Below are 18666 nucleotides of genomic sequence, written 5' to 3'. Positions count from 1 at the left end.
AGGAGATGATGAATGCATGTCATCCCACATGAATGTTTATAATTTGACCTCACTGATATTAGCCTGACCGTCTACTGTACACTCTAACACAGATGCACGGTTGTATTATATTACTCCTAATATCAACCAGACAGCTGCTTCTAGTTCACATTAAAAACACTTCAATGACACAATGCTGGGTGCCTTTGACTGTGAGGAAGACAGAAATTTCAATTTGCCGCAGAAAATTAAATGGACTACGCATTCATCAAAAATCGTCACCAAAAAAAAGATAATTATTTTTCATTAAAGAACAAACAGAGCAGCCAGAGTAAGCTATTAGGTTAATATCTGATCTCTGCTACTCCAACTCCTCAACACGGTAACCAATATGCTCTCAGTTGCTGAGCAGAAAACATTTCACACTGTGTGTAGCATGAAATCTAATCAGCTTTTAGCTGTAAAAATCACACGGTAGTAAAGAGTTAAGCACGGCGACTGCATTTTGAGTAATCTGAATGTTTGTTCATACTTTAAGCTGTTGAGGAGAGCAAATTGATGGGAACCTAAGTATAACCTTGTGTAATAATAAACAACACGTCCACAGATTGATCTAACAGGATGTTTGACCTCATTAGATTGTCATCTTGACTTCTGCAGAAAAGTGACTTGAACCAAAAATTACAAATGAAATTACCGGTACATTTGCATAATGAGGTGCATGCCTGGAAGAGGCTTTTAATTCAAGGCCTTAGGTGAAAGTAATCATTGCTTTCAGTGCTGCAGTGAAACCGCTCATACAGTTTTCTTCTCATTGTTAGTCAACTTGCTAGAGTTTGAATTAAATAATAACAGGAGCTTCATAAACAAAAGGAGTTTCTGTGTGCTTACTGAGCCAAGAAAATGACATTTTGGAAGAAACCACTCTCAGTGAAACACACAACTATTGTGTTCTGTGTTTGATGTTCAGCCTCTTTTCAGTTTTATTTATTTATAATACTGTGCAATGCAAATATTGAGCCACCCTTCATTTATTTAGATTTTGCTAGAAAATGGGAAATAGGTTTAGCAATTTACTGAAAGATGAAAACAGACTTGGAAATAAAGTGTATAAGGCAAAATATACGCAAGTTTAAACTATTCCAACAAGCTTGAAAGACTCTAAACTCTCTTAGGCAGCTTTCTTATGATGTTTTTAAGCAGTCTTTACTCTGTATTTATAATTCCATTAATTTTAACAAAATCCTTTTAACTAAAATCCAGCCCCAAACATGACAGAGCCTCCACCGTGTTTCATACATGGCTAGAGACATACAGCCATCTAAAGTTTAGGTTCTTTGTCTAAAGTTTAGGTTCTTTGCCAAGTTGACTTTTACATGTAGACAAAATACTGGTTCACCCCTAGAGTTCGGTGACTTTTTTATGCTTAACAGTTTTTTATGCTAAAGGGAGTGCTAAGTATCTTAAACAAAATATTCCTCTAAAAATGGTCAGGTACAAGGACTGGACTGAAAATGAGTAAATGAGCAGCCGATGTCCTAAAAATAAACTTTGGGAAGCAATTGCTCAAGACCCCTTTAAAGAAATTAACAGAAACTCTGGCTCCTTGGAAGCTAAACATAAAGAAATGAGAGGTGACTCGAGAAATGGCGCAGTACTCTCTTGGTTTGTCATTGCTTTTAAAAGAACATGAATGTATATTGCAAAAACATGCAACAGGTGAACCTTAGAAGGCACTACTAGGACACAGAGACAAAGCTTGTTGAAGCTCTAGAGATGGTCTTCCGCAAGCGGAAACGTCTTTATAATTCAGCAAGTGCTAGGAACAATCCTAGATATATGTACTGTATATGCACATGAACGCAATGTGTGATATATAATTTACAATTCCCTATCTAGTAAATATATACAGCATATAGAATTTCCTAGTCTATGTCATGTGCTATAATTGCGTCACCTAAGGAAAATGTCTGAGCATTTTTCACTGGAAAATTTACATCTGTCCTCTTACGATGTGCTTCGTGACACTTTTCTAAACTTCACATTGCTTCTACAGTTTGTTATGATAGCCATCTAAAGGATTTATGTGCTAAGGACAGAGGTTTGTTTAAATGACATCCAAGAAGTGGCTGATGAAAAATGCACGAGGCTCTTTGACAAATTTCTGGCAGTGCTTGGAAAGCCATGTGAAGGGAACTATTCGCCTATTAAACCCAGTGTTTATACTCCACCTAAAATCTGTTTGTTTCCCTGCTTGTACTTTTCAGTTTATGAGTTACAAACTCCAAAGAAAGCCTCCCAAAAAAATGCCATTAAAATCCGCTTTGTCTTTCAAACCAAAAAAACCAAAGAAAGACATAAATTAGGCCCATATTAACTACTATATCTACATATATAGCAAGAATTCCCCTGCAGCCATTATTATTATCCAAGTCAACAACAAAGTAGAGACAATTGTGCCATGTACTGTGTTCTACATTTCCACTGAGCTGAGCAGGGTAAATGATAAGCTAATCTCTGAAGTGTTACATAATTGCTATATTGTAGAGTAGTGGGCTGCCTAAAGAGACCCCTCTGGCACACACACACACAAAGTCATGTTATAATAATGCCACAGGACATTACATTAAAGGAAACTCACCAAAAAACATAATCCGTAATCCAACCTGAACATCTTTATATCACTGCTATATAATTAAAATTAAACACACACGCATACACACACACACACACACACACACCACGCCACGCCACAAGGGCAGCGTTGTAGAGAGAGGAAGAAGCAACATTCCTGCTGTTTATCAAGTCATCTGATCAGGCCAGCAAGTCATGCGTTGAAGCTGTGTTAGAGGCTGGGCGGGATGCTTTAGGCTAACCATCGCCTAATGTACTCTGCAGTTTTCAGAATCTTAACTTATTCTCTCACAGTGCTCTTTGTCTTAATGTAAATGACTGGTATCCTCCCAAAAACACACTAATGCTCCACTTTATTTTCAGCAAACACGTAAAGAAGACACTAAAGACCTCCCTGCATTTGCCCCATTTGTAACGCAAACAGATAAACCATTAAAAGCTTGATCGATAAGTCTGTAAAATATCTGCTAATTTTCCACTTCAAGTACTGACAGTGTTGATAAATGTGATAATTTTGCTGACTGCAATGATCCTCGTCAGTGCGTTGTAAAGCCGTGGGCTCTCTATTACGGGCCTGGGATGGTTAATAATAGCTATCCAGGAGAGGACGGTACAGAATCACGTTTTGCATTCTGGAGCGAAGGTCGACAGTTTAATTGGAAGTGCAAATTGCGTTCACATGTATCCCCACAGTGGATTGAGCCATGGGTAAAGTGAATGTGCACATTGCGAGCGTGTGTGCATTTAACAAAAGAGAGGGGAGGGTTCGTCCCAACGTATTTTTAGACCGACGCGTGGAGTCGAGCCACGGTTATTATCACTGAAGTGTTGTTTTTACTCCTCAAATCCTCTTTCACACAAGCTCAGATACTCCTGCTGCCCGCTACTGATTCAGCGAGGATGATGCTGCCAATTTTTTATTAAGAAAGTGTAAATATTGACTTGATGACTGTAGCTTCCATCTGCTGGTGTGAGAGTAAGAGTCTTGCTCGCTCTCTATCTGCTCTGCTTTCACTCGCCGCCGACACTACCACCACCCCCACTCGCACCACCACCCATCTCCTTCCCTCTGCTGCTGGCTTAGAGTCTGCAGAGAATACCCCCGTCATTATATTCACCCTCGAGCCACACTTACCCTTGTAGTGAAGACACGCGTTCTCATCATTGATCTCTCTCTTTCTTTAGGCAGCTAATAGTACTCCCACATGGCTCTATAATCCACAACATCTGGATTAGTGAGGGTTGAGGCCACTTTTTGATCAGCTATCGTGTACGTGAAGCTGAGACTGTGGGAGTGGAGCTGAGTGGTTTTATCAGAGCGAAGAGCAGGCGGGGGGGGGGTGCTGAGGTTTCCTGACCCTTTTAGCCTTGTCACGGGCCCGCAGCACTGAACATCCACGAGGACAGAGTCTTTCATGTTGTTTCTTAGAAAGCTTTCTAAGCAAGTGCACAACCGAAAGATGCCACATTTGCACAAAAGCAGTGTTACAGCTTCTTTGGATATCCAAAAGAAGGTACTTTGACACGTTTACATTTCTCTGTAACTATTTTGGTATGGCCATTTATGAGGACTCATTTTCTTTATGCTACTTGATTACATTAAAAGACGAAACTCCTCCAAAAGTAATATCTTCTCTCTCCGGGTGCTGCCTCAGGTGCCTGTCACATCCATATTTTCGATAAATGCCAAGGTCTTAAAATGCATCAGGGTAGGACAAAGTTGCAGAGTGCTGGATCCGTGTAAATATTTGCAGTGGGAATTTAGGTGTGTTGACTCTGCTGCCGCTGACACTGCTTCTCTTACGTGCGAGAAGGAAGGATCTTATGTTCTCCGATTGAACAAGCACTGAACTTATTATTTTATCCTTCAACACAAAGAGGTGTTGATTTTTTACATGAATGCTCCATAACATGATGACAGTTAAAAAAAAATCATATTGGTAAAAAGAATTTGTATCAAATATTAATAACCATTAATCAACACTGGTAGTTAAAACGTTTTTTAGCCTGCACCAGCAGGATGGTATACACGCTAAAATAAGGTGAGGCATGATAGCAAAACTGATATGTAAACTGTGATTATTGAATGCTGTTTTATTCCTCATTGTCTACAAAGGATTGGGTGTTCCCTTCTTTCCTGTCACATGTAGTTACTGAAGTGTAAGCTTAGGATGTTTAGCGTGTTGCCTCACACCAAAAATGTTCCTGGTTTGAATCCCACCTTGGGATTTTCTATATGGATGTTTGGATGTTTTCCCTATATCTGTGGAGATTTCTGCTGGGTTTACTTTGCCTTCCTTAATTCAAAGACATGCTTGTTAGGCAAACTGATCATTCTTAACTGGCTATGGATGAGACGTCGATCAAGTATTAAAACTGTGACGAATAAAATATTGTATGAATGTATGATTAAATGTGACACATAGTAGCACATAGCACTTTGAGTGGGCAGTATGATTAGAAAAGCGCCACATATATGCCAGTCTATTTCAATGACCACCACAGCACTCATTTTTTAATTTACCCACGATCTATTACTGTGAAAAGCCATACACACTGGTACAGGTGGATTTAAAGTAGAAGCTTAACCCAATAGGATGGGGTTTTATTAGTAAATTCTTGACAGTACTTTATAATAACCATTTTAAGAAATGGTAAATGAATACTGTGAGCTAAAAATTGATCTGCAAAGCATCTATTAACATTTTCTGAAAGGTTACAGTAAGGTTGCAACTAATGTTTATCATACTTTTTAAGCAGGTAATAAAGACTCTGTAAGTCATCTATAAACATTATTTGGAAGGCAAGTATAAAGTTGTAACTGATATTTATAACACTTGTTTCAACAAGCGCATAATTATCCAGGTATGTAAATCACAAGATTGAACTTGTAGATGGCACTTCATGCCCTGTTTTCTTAACATACAGTCACATGAAAAAGAGTCTTCACAGAACTCTTTGCCATCCTATGAAAACAAAATGATTCAATAGCTTGTAGAAGCACCTTTAGCAACAACAACTCTAATTAATAAGTTTTTGTTTGACTTTATTGGTCTCTCACATTGTTGCAGAGGAATTTTGGCCCGCTCGTCTTTACAAAGTTGTTTTAGTTCATCGAAGTTTGTGAGCATCTGCTTATGCAGAACATTTCAATTGGTTTAAGGTCTAGACTTTCACTAGGTCATTGCAACACCCTGATTTTTGTTTTTATTTTTATTGTTCAGTCATTCAGTTAGAGATTTACTGCTGTGTTTGTGATCATTGTCCTGCTACATGACCCAAGAATACTTTGGTATACAGAGAAGTTCATGGTCAACTCAATGACTCCAAATGCCCATGTACTGTATCTGCAAAACAAGCACAAATCACGCCCCTCCATCACCGTGCTTGACAGTTGGTATGAAGTGTCTGCGCTGATATACTGCATTTGGTTTTCACCAATAACTGTGGAATCATAATGGCCAAAATCTCCACTTTGTCCAAAGGACATAGTTCAAGACGTCTTGTGGTTGTCCAGATTGCACCTCTACAACCCTAATCTGTGCTGCCATATAAGAAAGAAGAGGCTTTCTTCCAGCAACCCTTCAAAAAAGCCATATTGTTGAAGTCTCGTGTTTCCAACTGTACTGTCATGACCTTCAACATTTAACATGCTAACAGGCCTGTAGAGTCTGAGCTGTAGTTCTTGGGGTTTTGCAGTTTCTCTGAGGATTGCGCAGTCTGACCCTGGGGTGAGTTTGCTGGGATGTTCACTCACTTGAAGATTGTGGCATTGTGTTAACATAGACATGAATGCTCAAAACCTACAAACTACCAAAATTTCTGCTTTTATAGAGATTCTCACACTTGCAGCTGATCCATTAATCATATTTGACTGATACCACCTGGCTACCATTTACCCTCTTAATTCCTGTAGAAGGGAGTACTTAATCTTTCACAGGACGGCATAGATTCCTGAAAAACTTCTTCACGACTGTATTCCATAGAATATGTCAAGTTAGGAGAGATATCCATCTTCCGTTGGGACAGATTGCCAAAAGACACCTTTTGTGTATTTCAGAGATGCCAGCAGTTTGCACTGGAGACCAGCTTACTGTTCAATAATCAAACCTTTATCACAAACTATAATATGTGGCAATCATAAAATATGTTTCTAAAGCAATGCTTGGATAAATGTTTTAAGAATTACTTTTCCTAGTCACTATCAAGTTATAGTCATATGGTTCTTGCCAACAGAATAATTTAGAGATAATACACACCTCTCTGCTCGATAAAAGGAGACATATGAAAATGAACCAGGCAAAGCTAACAGACAGCTTTGATGCTACACATCATTAATACAGAATACATCATGAACACATAGGCAGCAATCACATTTGAGCTTCATTAAAGTGTCAAACTTGGCACGGGGGAACAGAGCAACAGCTTCAGTCACACAACCTACTTATCAATGAGTGATGTGTGCAGTGGATCAGCGAATATCAGCCTTTCATGAAAGATACAATTAAAATTTAGACTTCATGCACAAATCCAATAAGATGTCTGTCCTTTCCAGTTCTCGGCACAACGTGTTTGTAATATTTAATGCGGGAAAGGAAGTGTCTGTATTCGCTAATGAGGCCTCAAAGAAAAAGTGGCAGGAAAACAAGATCCAGGTGGATATTAGAGCACGCAGACACGCAGAAATGTGTTAGATCAAACACTGACACATACATTACATTGACTGATTTACTGCAAGCTCGGTTTTCCCAAACTTTATGTTCAACTAAATTCTGGACGCTGTGTCGTTTTAATATTTGCCCCAGGGGTTTATTAGCCAGCGGCGCTGTTGGGCAGAATGTAACAACAAACTAAGAAACACAACGCAAGAAAAAGAAATTTGTGTTGCTGCAGCGATCACTGGCAGCCCCAAAACTCACCAGTTCAGCATCAATAATTTCAGCGGGAGTTCATATCTCAGCCTGCAGAGACAAAAAAGGACATACGGTTAGAAGGGGAGAGAATTTCATAAATAACAAAACCCTGAATGTGGACTTATTTGGCTGAGTTCTAAAACCCTGCTATAAAATAGGAAGGTCAGGAGCTGAGATACAACCACACACAGAGATGAACACATCCCGATTCCCTCCACTTACTCCCTTGCCAGGGAAAACAAAGTTCAGACATGTTGAGCTCTGCGATGCAGCATATTTTCAACATATTACAACAACACTGGTCCTGTCAGTCGCTGTGCCCACATTACCCGTCTGTTGGTCTATTAGTCCATCTGGCTTTCAGGACTTCCACTTTCAAAGATCTCTTTGCAGGAGCACAGAAGAGAAAAAAAAAACGATTCTACAAATCATAGAACTGTTAAAACAAACTGACAGAGGTGGAGAAAGGTCAGTGACTCTAGACCAGGCCCTCCCAAGTCTAAAAGAAGCCATGGAGCGAAAGCGTGCTAGTCTTAGAAAAAACTAACAAACAAACAGGCAATCAAGATATACAGTAAACTGCCACTGGATGGATTCCAAATCTAGTCCCGCTAGAATAAACCTCCAACCTTTGAGCAAATCGATATCATGCTGGCAAGAATAACGCTGTGAGAAAACAGACAGAGAAAAAGAGATTTTTCTTCAGTTGGACCAAACCCTACAGCCAATCTCAAGCTTTCCACAGAGATACAAACACCTCGAAAGTTGATGCTGAGTAATGTCTGTCTTACACACATTTCATGGCCTAATCAAGTTCACATCCACAACAAAACAATGCCAGGCTTTGAGATGCTGTTTTAGTTTCATCCTTTTTCTTTCATACATTGTCTTTACATCCAAGACTTAAAATGTAGTTTAGCTTTTTCATTCTAAACTAATTTCTTCTTATTGGCTTAATGCTTGGATATAATATACCAGTATACACCCTCAATCTGCCGGGTTTTACATTTTAAATAGAGCTAAATCTCCTCTGCACTGAACATATACATAATAATATGCTTAGTTACAAATTATTTCACAGCCACACAAGTGTCCCTCCAGTGTACTCCAGATACACCTGAACTTCAATTAAAATTGCTGGACTGGGAAGTCTGTACTCACAAAATCAGCAGAAGCATCTACAGTGAGATTTAAAACCACATCCCAATATTTAAAAAAACAACAACCCAAAAACCTTCATATAGGAGCTACAAATGCATAGGAGTGCAGAGCAGTGCAAGACTTCGTACGTCCGTCTGGGCTGAAGATTCCCTCCACATGCATAAATCAAGTCCCTGGATCCAGATTGCGGTATTTTCTTGAGATCATCAAGACAATGTCTCTCAATTTCCAAAGAATTTCAGGATGAAACTCCAAAGGTAAACAGTAAAATGTAACACTTTGTTAATAACACTGTTATTAAACAGAGAAAGAACAAACTGAAGCAATTATATAACCTTGGCAGAAATAAAAATGAAAAAAAAAGTGGCAACATGCCATGGGATCCTCCTTCAAACTTGGCATGTTTGCTCAACTATAAACCCATAAAGTTATGTTTATCTTGAATGGTTGGGATACCATCAACTGGGCAACAGCTTTCAGGAAACCGGCATAGCACATGCAAAGTACTCAAAACTTGGTCTGAGTACTTCAGTTTGTAGTTCCTGCTACAGTAGCTGCCTGCAGGACACATGGACAAGGTGAAAATAACACCAGCTTTACTATCAAGGCTGATCAACTTTAAAGAGTACCAGTGATAACAGAAGATGGCAAACTGGAGTCACTTTTGTTCTAATCAGTAAAACTAAAAATGATGGTTAACAATTTAGGTCAAGTGAAGAATTTGCAAATATAACAAGGATTAAACCGCAAGCCGTGACAATGCAGCCAAACTCTTACCGTGCAGCAACCTCCAGCCATATAAATTCCCCCGAAGACACTGATCACCGAGTGTACTAAAGTCAGAGCGACCATAAAGAGAAGAAAATAATAAAAACACCTGCACTCCCTCAGTTAGCCTTTAAGCTTCTTAGTCCACCTCTATTCATCAAAATGCTTCGCAGTCCGGGTTTAAGCCTCAGGTAAGGGATTGTTATTGTGCGAGAGAGGGTAATGTTTGCCTCCGTAATCGCCAGTCAAACGTTTATGTGGCAGTGTCAATAAGCCAGAGCAGAATTTGTTTTTCTTTACATAATGAAGGCGATGTTTCACAGGCTGCAGAGGACGTCGCCTGGAAGGAGGGAGTGGGAGGCGACCTTCTGAGGGTTTCACAATAACGGGGACTGACACACTCTTTGCTGCCTGACCACAGCTATGTTGATGGTCGATTTAATATGCACTAGTAGACACCTGTGCAGCAATTTCCAAAAAAAAGAAAACGGATTCAGTATGCAAATAAGCGCTGCAGAGCAAGTTGGTGAGAGCAGGAGGAACAGCTGATGCAACAAGTTTGTTTCTACACTCATTCTTAAGTTAATGTTAGGGGAAAAAATAATGCTTTATACAGTGCAAACAAGTCTACACAGTCCCCCCACCTCACCCCCTTCCACACACACACACACAGGCACACACAAACACATGTTATTCCTGAACAAATATCACTCTGCCTCCGGGGTGTAACGGATAAAACTGGTTTTGGAAATGAAAATGAAGAACCTGCTGAGTTTCGGCTGTCATTTGCTCTGCTTTCAAGGAAAGCTGCTGATTACATCTTCCCCTATCAAAAATAGATTGTTTAAAATCCAAAGAGCACACCGTGAATGATTTCACACACAAATTATGACATTTGATCACCCATGCAACTATTTTTATGATACTTTACCACCGTTGTGCTGATTGATTAAACACTGGCATTACGGGCACACGAAAAACACTGTTTTCTAGTTGGCGTAACGGTGAATCAATGACACCTTGCAAAGCTGGGATGGATGCATGCATGGCAAGCTGCAGCTACCAGACTAGCAGCAAACAGTCTGAGAATGCACCAGTTCTGCATGTTAAATTCACATTATCATACAAATCTCACAGGGCATTAAGCTCCAAATATGTAGTGCAATAAACCAAAAAGCATGCATTAGAGTAAATGCAAGAAATAAAATCTCGGGTTTGTGGGTTGACTTTTATGGCCACTGTGCAGTGTGCACTGTGCTTGTCATCGGCTGGCTTCTGCTCTGTCCCGCTACAGCTAGCTCCACTGGCTAGCCTCACAGCCGTTGGAAACGTCAATAAGCCCCGCATTTCATCAAGCTTTCAAGCCGCGGCGGCTCTCTGCCGTGCCGTATTCACCTAGCAGAGAGCTCACCGAGCAAAGCTGGAGTGAATTCGATAATAAAAAACAAAAGGTCTATTTAAATGCGTCTGCCTAGCTAGCTAGCAAATGCTACTGCTTCCAGCTGTGTGTGTATGTGTGTGTGTGACAGAGTGAGGCAGAGAGAGGATGTCTGACTGATGAGAGCAGGATTTGGAGAGTGCCGCTGAGAGCTAGCGTGATGGAGTTTTAATGAAGGGTCCAGTGTCCGTCTGGCAGCAAAACAAACACATTAAATTGAACTCAGTCTGGCGCACATTTAACCGAGCAGCCCTTAACCCAAGACACGGTAAACTCTGACTGTTCTCTCGGCAGCATTCAGAAAGCTTTATGTGTGTTTCTTACGTGGTTTCGCGGTTGGAGATGGAGAGGGGGTTTAATCCGACGGCGGAGAGAAAATGATGCTGTGCAGGGTCCGGGTAGGGATTTTCTGTCTCTGTCTCCGCCTGTCTGCGTGTCTTCCAGCTGCTGCTGCTGCTGCTGCTCTATCCCGTCTCCCTCCGACTGTCTACTCTGCCTCCCTCCCGCCGGAGTGTCCCGGTGTTCTTGTACCACTCGCCCTCCAGTGGAGAATGAACGGTGCTGATGCGCGCTGATTAGGAACCCCTCTTCAGACGGGCAGCCCTCCCCATCCCCTCCCACACCCACCACTACACACTGCACTCACACCTAACGTGCCTGCGCGTGAATGGGTGTGTGCGTGCGTGTGCGATCGCGCGGTGGCGTGCGTGTAAATGAGTGAATGAGTGTGCTTTGGGTTAACGGAGTGAGTCATCCAGTAGAACCAGATCCAGCTCCGCCCCCGTTTTTTAACAGCTGACTACTGTAGCCGCCATGCGTTGATAAAGACAAACAGTGCCTCCCCCCCCTCCCTTTGTAAAGTCACAGTGATGCTGGCCTGCTTCCCCTAAAGACACAACAGCAACTTTATGACACTTAGTTTTATTAATGGCACCACTTTCATGTACCGTAACAGTCTTTTCTAAGATATTATTTTTAGGTTTACATAAACTATGAATAACTGGAAATATGTTTGCAGTCTGTAACACTGTTGTGTAGATATCATCCACTATTCATTTTCACACCAGATCCTGCTGAACTAATTCGTGTTTAATGCTACTGTTCTGCAATTTAAAAAAATATATACATATTTCTATAGTTTTAACTTAGTCTTTTGAACATCTATGGAGCTGCAAACCAAATCTCTTTGCACTGCATTATATAAGCTATGGAAATAGCATTAGACTGTACAAAAACAAATTCAGTCACATAAGAACAAAGCTTTTGGGGGCTTTTTCTTAATTTAATGTTTACATGTTTTATAATATATTTTGGTTCTAAACAGCTGCAAGCATGCACATAAAAAATATTGCTAGTGTGCACAAGATACACTCCTTGGACAGCTTTATTAGAGATGTCATGACTTGCAGTGCTTAGTATGGAAGTAATGCAGCTCCAAAAATACTGCACCTTACAGTCCCTCAAACCCACCTATGTCAAAACATCCTCCCGATTTATAATGCAGGATTTCTGTAAAAGGGTTAATATTATGCCATTCTTTACTTTCTATCATGTATATGTATATAATGTGTTGCAATGGTGATTGGTCATATTAAACATGGCCAAAGTCTAAAATAATGAGTTCAGAATATAGATGTAAGTATGTAAGCAATCCCAGGGGGGCAAAAGTTGAGGCTTCAAACTGCTCTATACGCTCCATTTCACAAAGTTTTTTCTATGCTTTGCTGTGTATGATGTCAAGGAAGAGGGGGTGGGCTTAATATGATCATCTCAGACACATAGCTCTGACTGTAAACACAGAAGCCCCATCCACCTCTTATTTAAATCCTCTGTTTACAAGCAGCAGCCAGTAAGAAGAAAGTTGACTCAAATAAAGATGTGAAGAGTGTAACCTTAATATCAAACAGGTTATTTTTCCAAGTTTAAGAAAGCTACAGGACACTTTTGGTAGCTTTCAGAGACCTATTTCTGCCTCCAAGGACCCATTAAGTGGACACCGTTTTCAAAATTAATTATTGTATGACAATCAGTCTCCTAAATGGTACAAAAGCAACTACAGCCACTCCATCATTAGAGGAAAAAATAGTTGGCAGTCTCTGAGCTTCAGAGACTAAATGGGCCAAAAATGATGACAGAAGTATAGTGAGGAAAACCCTGCAAACCAAGGGCACTGTGTCTTTCCTCATCCCTCTAAATAGGACATTTTTAGGTTTTAGGACATGGTCTGATAGTTTAACAATGGTACGGATAATATTAGAGTTACAATCCGAATTTGATCCAGCCTAGATTAAGGCGAAGTTCTGTGTTAACATTACATTCATAACTTTGGGATTAAGGTTGTATTATGATAGTTGAGGGAAAGTGGAGAGAGCTAAGATTATATTTGGGGGCCAAGGAGTGGAGGCAGTCAGTGATTAGCATTTCACTCGCTCACTCATTCATTCACATCAGTGTCTGCTTGTGTTTTTGTGCCTATGTAACTATGTATGTGTGTGTGTTTGTGTGTGAGTGAGTGAGAGAGAGAGAGCTCAGTGTACCTTAGCCAGCATCCTGCGGTCTTCTCCTCTCTGTCCTGGTGTTACAGGACACCTCCTCCTCCTCCTCTTCGTCCCCGCAGCAGATGGACAGACGCAGAGCGATATTATTCCTGGGAGTTTGGAGGGGCGTCTCTGTTTTTATAACCCAGAGAATCTTATTAAAAAGCTGCTCTCCTTCCGTCCTGAACTTGAGGTTAATTAGCTCACTTCCTAGTTGCCGACATGCACTGAGGCCTCTGAATGGTCACAGTGGTTGTTATGGACGACTAGGCTTGTCTTATCTCTGGCTGCCTGTGGGGATTCTGCTGTGGAGCTGAGACTAAGAAGGGCACAGTGTTTATGTAGTGTGGAAAACACATACACTGGCAGCACGTACAAATGTAATGGAGACAGCCGAAAAGTCACCCACACAAGCACACTGACACAGTGAGCACAGACGTACACACACTCACATGGGAGACTCCACCAACGCTCACACAATGTGTAACAAGTTTTTTTGTTTTGTTTTGTTTTTTTGTAAATGTGCTAAAGATGAAAAAAAGTGTTACCACTGGACATTCAGGAAATGGAGTGATTAGATATTACTGCAGTTGCATCCAAGTGCAAACAATAATAATCCTGCCCACAGGTCCATGGATGCAGCCTAAGATTCATTTGACTTTTGAGGCAGAGGAAAAGTCAAACTAGATGGGTGTTGATCCAAACATGGCTATGGACATCTACATGCATGCACCCCTACTATGCATGTTTTTGCATAATAGTTCTACATGAATTCTCCTGTTATCCAGCCATGGCAGGTTTTCTGTTAGGGTTACTTCAGAGATGTTCCTAATAGGGCTGTTCGATATAACGATATATATCGGATGACGATATAAAAACGTCTATCGTTTCATTTTACGCTATCGTTTGTTTCGTGGTGTCGCAAAATAAACTGTTTACGGCAATATTTTTTCATCATTTTGATGGTCACTGTAGTGGCTATATTAATTTCTTAAAGTTCTCTCTTTCTCTTATATTTAATATAACCACACTACAGACAGACAAGCACTTGTTTTTATGCGTTGTCGTTAGCAACAACGACGGTAAAACCACGGCGTGTCCGCTTGTTTATTTTCCACATAAACCTTTCACAATAAAGCTCAAGATCCTGTTGAGACTTTTCAAAATAAACTGAATCACGTGAAAGATGCAGAATATTTACCGATGAGAAGCAAAAAAGAGCCGTCAGGTGCTAAAAAAAGAAACCTTAGACTCAAACGTTAGAACAGACTTTTCCCCGCAGCACGCTGTGTAATAAATACTCACAAAGAAAACGGTGGCCCTTAAAACTTATGTCTAAAAATGTATAGCTTCATGCATCAGTTAAAACACTCGACTCCAGGTACATGACGCCCAGCTGGAAACACTTAACGCAAGTCGAGCTGCCTGCGATTCACAGAATTTACAGAAAATGTTGCATTTTTGTGATTTTATATCGTTATCGGACGATAGATGTCTTAATATCGGGATATGAGATTTTGGTCATATCGCACAGCCCTAGTTCCTAAACTTGGGGTACCCCCACTGACAAAAACGTCCTGTTTTGTAGACGCTGATTCTTAGGTAGTGCAGAACATAAACTGTACATAAAAGATTGGCTTAAACCTGCATTATTTCAAATGGCCAGCAGGTGGCGACTGCTCTTATTGCAGTGTTTGGGAAAATGACCCTACTGTTCAGTTGATCTGTGATCTCAGCTAACACTTTCCTGATGTGTTTATCGACTCACTTGCTGGTTTAAATTCTTATTTAACGCAACGGGATGTTTATTTTGCAATTTATAGCCACACATAAAGTAAAATAGACAACAGAGCAGGGTACGCTTTAGGGTGAGCTAGCTAGAACCACCACTTCCTCAACTCGCGTTGCTCAAAATTGTAAATAGCGACAGCTATAATGATCAAGCCGTGGCTTCAAAGAAGGTTCAAAAACAAGTGGTTAATGTCACTGTGGATACGCCCATTTTTTTTAACCTGCAGCATCAGGTACCTGATAACGGCCACTGCCTACCACAACAACCATGGTGTCTCTGAGTAGCACTGAGCAAGGCTGTCTTGTAAAGTATTTTCCATGTAGGACAGAAGAAAAAGACTTTATTAGTTCTTATTTCAATTGTGACATAATCAATACCAGATTTCTAATAAAATTTTGAGTTTATTGTCTTGAAGCAGGTAAATTGCAGCCAATTTCATTACAATGCCATTAATAGGAAGTGAACAGTCTATTTATAGGCAGGCTGTGTTGTTACCTGGGAGATAACAGGAAGCAGGTCATCAAGGCTTCCCCTGCCTGCCCATGACCTTGAGTGTGACAACCCCACCAGCCTACAGTACACAAATACCCGTCACAGATGCTTCCAAACACACTCTGTAACTGGGTTTCAGACACTGCTTCATACGTGGCCTGCTTCCTTTTAAAAAAAGCAGTGACAACATTAAGCTGTTTTCAACACAATTTTTGTTCTTTTTTGCCTTTGCTGAGTTACGGACTGTGGGTTCAAGACACTTCAAGAAAAAACACGTAACCACCGTGAACCCCCCCACCCCCCCAAAAAACACCAACAACAACTCAGGATTGGTTTCACCACTGAAACCAGGAAGGATTAATATAATGTATGTAACTGTAACATATTACATACATAGACACGAAATCTGTAAGATGTAAAAGTAAAAAAACAAACCAACACAATATTAAGTTCAGCACAACAAATCAAAAGACACACAATTCCACTCCAGCAAAGTACAATAATAGCCACATTTATTGTAATTACAAGCAAGTTCCCTTTACACTAGATTTTTTTTCTCAGCTTCATGTTTTAACCTTTGTGTCATACGTACATTTACATTTCCAGAGTGCATACACTGATGAGAAGGGGGGGGGGTAGTCTGTTAAATAAAGTGGTTCAAGACATAAAAGGAAACAAAAAATGTCTCTCTTGCCTTTATGAGACACATGTTAAATACTTCTCATCACAAGCATTACTCAGTAGTGGTACTGTACTAAAAAGTGCACACGGTCTATTCAATACCAGACAGCTTCATATATTATTATATAATGGCAATTTTAACAATGATGCATTTCACACATTCAACATCAAACAAGGCAAACCCATTCAAAAGGCACAGGACTCTCACACCGATATCATCTTAAAAAAAAAAAAAAAGGTATTTGTACTTACATGTCAGGCAATCCTTCACTTTCAATTCTTTTTCTAAAAGGAAAATCAGCTGAAATATGATTCGATATCAAATGACACACCCATGGTGGCACTGGACGGAAGAAAGTTTTAAAAAAACGTAATGAATTAGCACAGTTCACATGTTACAGGGGGGAGGAGTCCAGTTATTCATAGGTTCATGTTAACGCTGGTGTTCTGCAGATATAAACTGAGCACCTGATTGAAAATAATGCAACCATTTCCCCACAGTTTCCCCGCTTTAGACTCCAATCGTGGGTAAATAATAATAAAAATAATGACGATGCCCGAGGGGGACGTATTTTCTGTGGGCATTCTCTGTGTGTATTGTGCACACAAGGTTTCCCAGTAAGTACAAAGGGAACCAGTTAAGAGGAAGGCCGCTTCAACAAACTACAACAGGATCCTCTTCTGTTTGAATGTCCTGGTTTGTTTTAGTCAAGGGGGCAAAGGTAAAGAGTACAATGAGCAATCTGTCAGCAGGAGCTGGCTACTGTTGCATCTAAAGAACAGGGTGTGTCATTACTTACTTTAGTCCTGTTCAGCTTATTCCCCAGTGATGCATCAAGCCACACTGAGCCCACTGTTTTGCAGGTTAAGTTTAAATGTTTCAGAGAAAATAGATTTACATTAATAAACATCTCTGCTACAGAGCTACTTGTTAACATTTACAGTTGTTCAAATACATGCAGACACTGTACAAATAAACGTTCCCTTCTTGTCCTCTTTGGACAGAATCGTCCACAAACTTGTTAAAAAAAACAAACAAACAAAAAAAAAAAAAACGAGGCAGAACAAAGAGAGAATGGCAGATCATTTTTTTTAAGAATATTTTCAAATTTCACAAAAAACCCTAAAAGAAATTATTTAAAAAAACAAAACAAAACAAAAAAGAAATTAGCAGCAACGCATAGGCTTAGTTCTGTGAGAACAAACTCAAGAACCAGCAAGCCACCAGTGCCTCTGGGTTAAAGTAAGAGGGTTTAGTGAGCCTTCAGTGCAAATATGTAAAGGTGAATTTAAATCTTATAGAGACGGAAGCTTTAAAAGGCTGGATATATAATGATTTCTTTACAGTACACTCCATTTAAAATCCACTGTGAAGTGAATACCAACCCTTGGCACGACACGCCTCTCTTATCAACACTACTGCAAACATCATGATAATAAAAATAATAAAAAGAAACTACTCTCTCTCTGTGCAATAGTTCAAGTAAGTTATTTCCTGCAAATAGTTAGTGTTTCGTAACACCTCCTGTGGCCGTACCGAAAGAGACGACAACGTACAGGTAACATACAAATACACAAAAGGTTATTATTTACATGAAAAACAGGTGTCTGGACAAGACTGCACTCTACGCAGAGAGGACCGCTACTCACCAATTCAGGCTCAGATTTGACCCAATCCTAATCCACTGGTTACAATTAGGACCAAAGTTGCAGTCTCATCTGTGGCCATAACCACGTCCACCAGTTAGTGTCCCAAAGGGCCAAGGTTAAATCTCTAGAGCGGGGTTTCGTAGACTCGTTCCGACGACCCCTCCTCCATGTCGTCCTCTGACTGCGACGCCTTGTGGTTCAGCTTCTCTGCTGTCGACGAGGAAACGAGGTTTCCATGGATGCCGTCGTCGCTCAGCTTGGCCTTGCTGCTGTCCTGAACAAACTCTTGGATTTCCACAGGTAGCCGGCGAAATTTGTCCTGGTACTCCTGGTCCAGATCGCTCTGTAACTGCAGAGGAAGAAAATCAAGCATCAACCAAGAATCCGTAAATGAAGAAAAAGAATTTTAATGACGCTCACAAAGAGTGTTGCAGATTTTGCCCAATCAGAAAACAGCTCAGGCTGTGGTCAAACAACTAATTCTGGCAAATGGACTGGTTCTTATATAGCCCTTCACACATCTTGCCAACTTCTTTTTTCCACATGCAGTGCAGAGTAGATAACAATTATCAGCAATGTAGTGTTCAGTATCTTGCTAGGGACTGTGACATTTTTGCAGAA

General features: G+C 40.4%; 2 protein-coding genes across 5 annotated transcripts in view; both read right to left on the bottom strand.

Annotated features, from left to right (window-relative positions):
- The window catches only part of LOC134642893 (1-phosphatidylinositol 4,5-bisphosphate phosphodiesterase beta-4-like), a 66319-nt gene extending 54872 nt beyond the window's left edge, over positions 1-11447 (bottom strand). For 3 of the 4 annotated variants that reach the window (XM_063494959.1, XM_063494963.1, XM_063494960.1), the window contains exons 1-2: positions 11218-11447; positions 7533-7574 (exon numbers count right to left, since the gene is read on the bottom strand). The gene's annotated coding sequence lies outside the window, so the exon portion shown is untranslated. The remainder of the gene's footprint in view (positions 1-7532; positions 7575-11217) is intronic. The other variant, XM_063494962.1, reaches the window with a different exon arrangement.
- Positions 11448-16194: 4747 nt separating this feature from the next.
- Positions 16195-18666, bottom strand: part of LOC134643020 (1-phosphatidylinositol 4,5-bisphosphate phosphodiesterase beta-1-like) — a 122023-nt gene continuing 119551 nt past the window's right edge. The window contains exon 33 of the mRNA XM_063495191.1: positions 16195-18394. Within this exon, the coding sequence (XP_063351261.1) occupies positions 18170-18394 (225 nt within the window). The 3' untranslated portion in view covers positions 16195-18169. The remainder of the gene's footprint in view (positions 18395-18666) is intronic.

The sequence above is a fragment of the Pelmatolapia mariae genome, linkage group LG15, assembly GCF_036321145.2.
Source record: "Pelmatolapia mariae isolate MD_Pm_ZW linkage group LG15, Pm_UMD_F_2, whole genome shotgun sequence".
Taxonomy (NCBI): Eukaryota; Metazoa; Chordata; class Actinopteri; order Cichliformes; family Cichlidae; genus Pelmatolapia; species Pelmatolapia mariae.
This window is presented reverse-complemented; position numbering and strand designations above follow the sequence as displayed.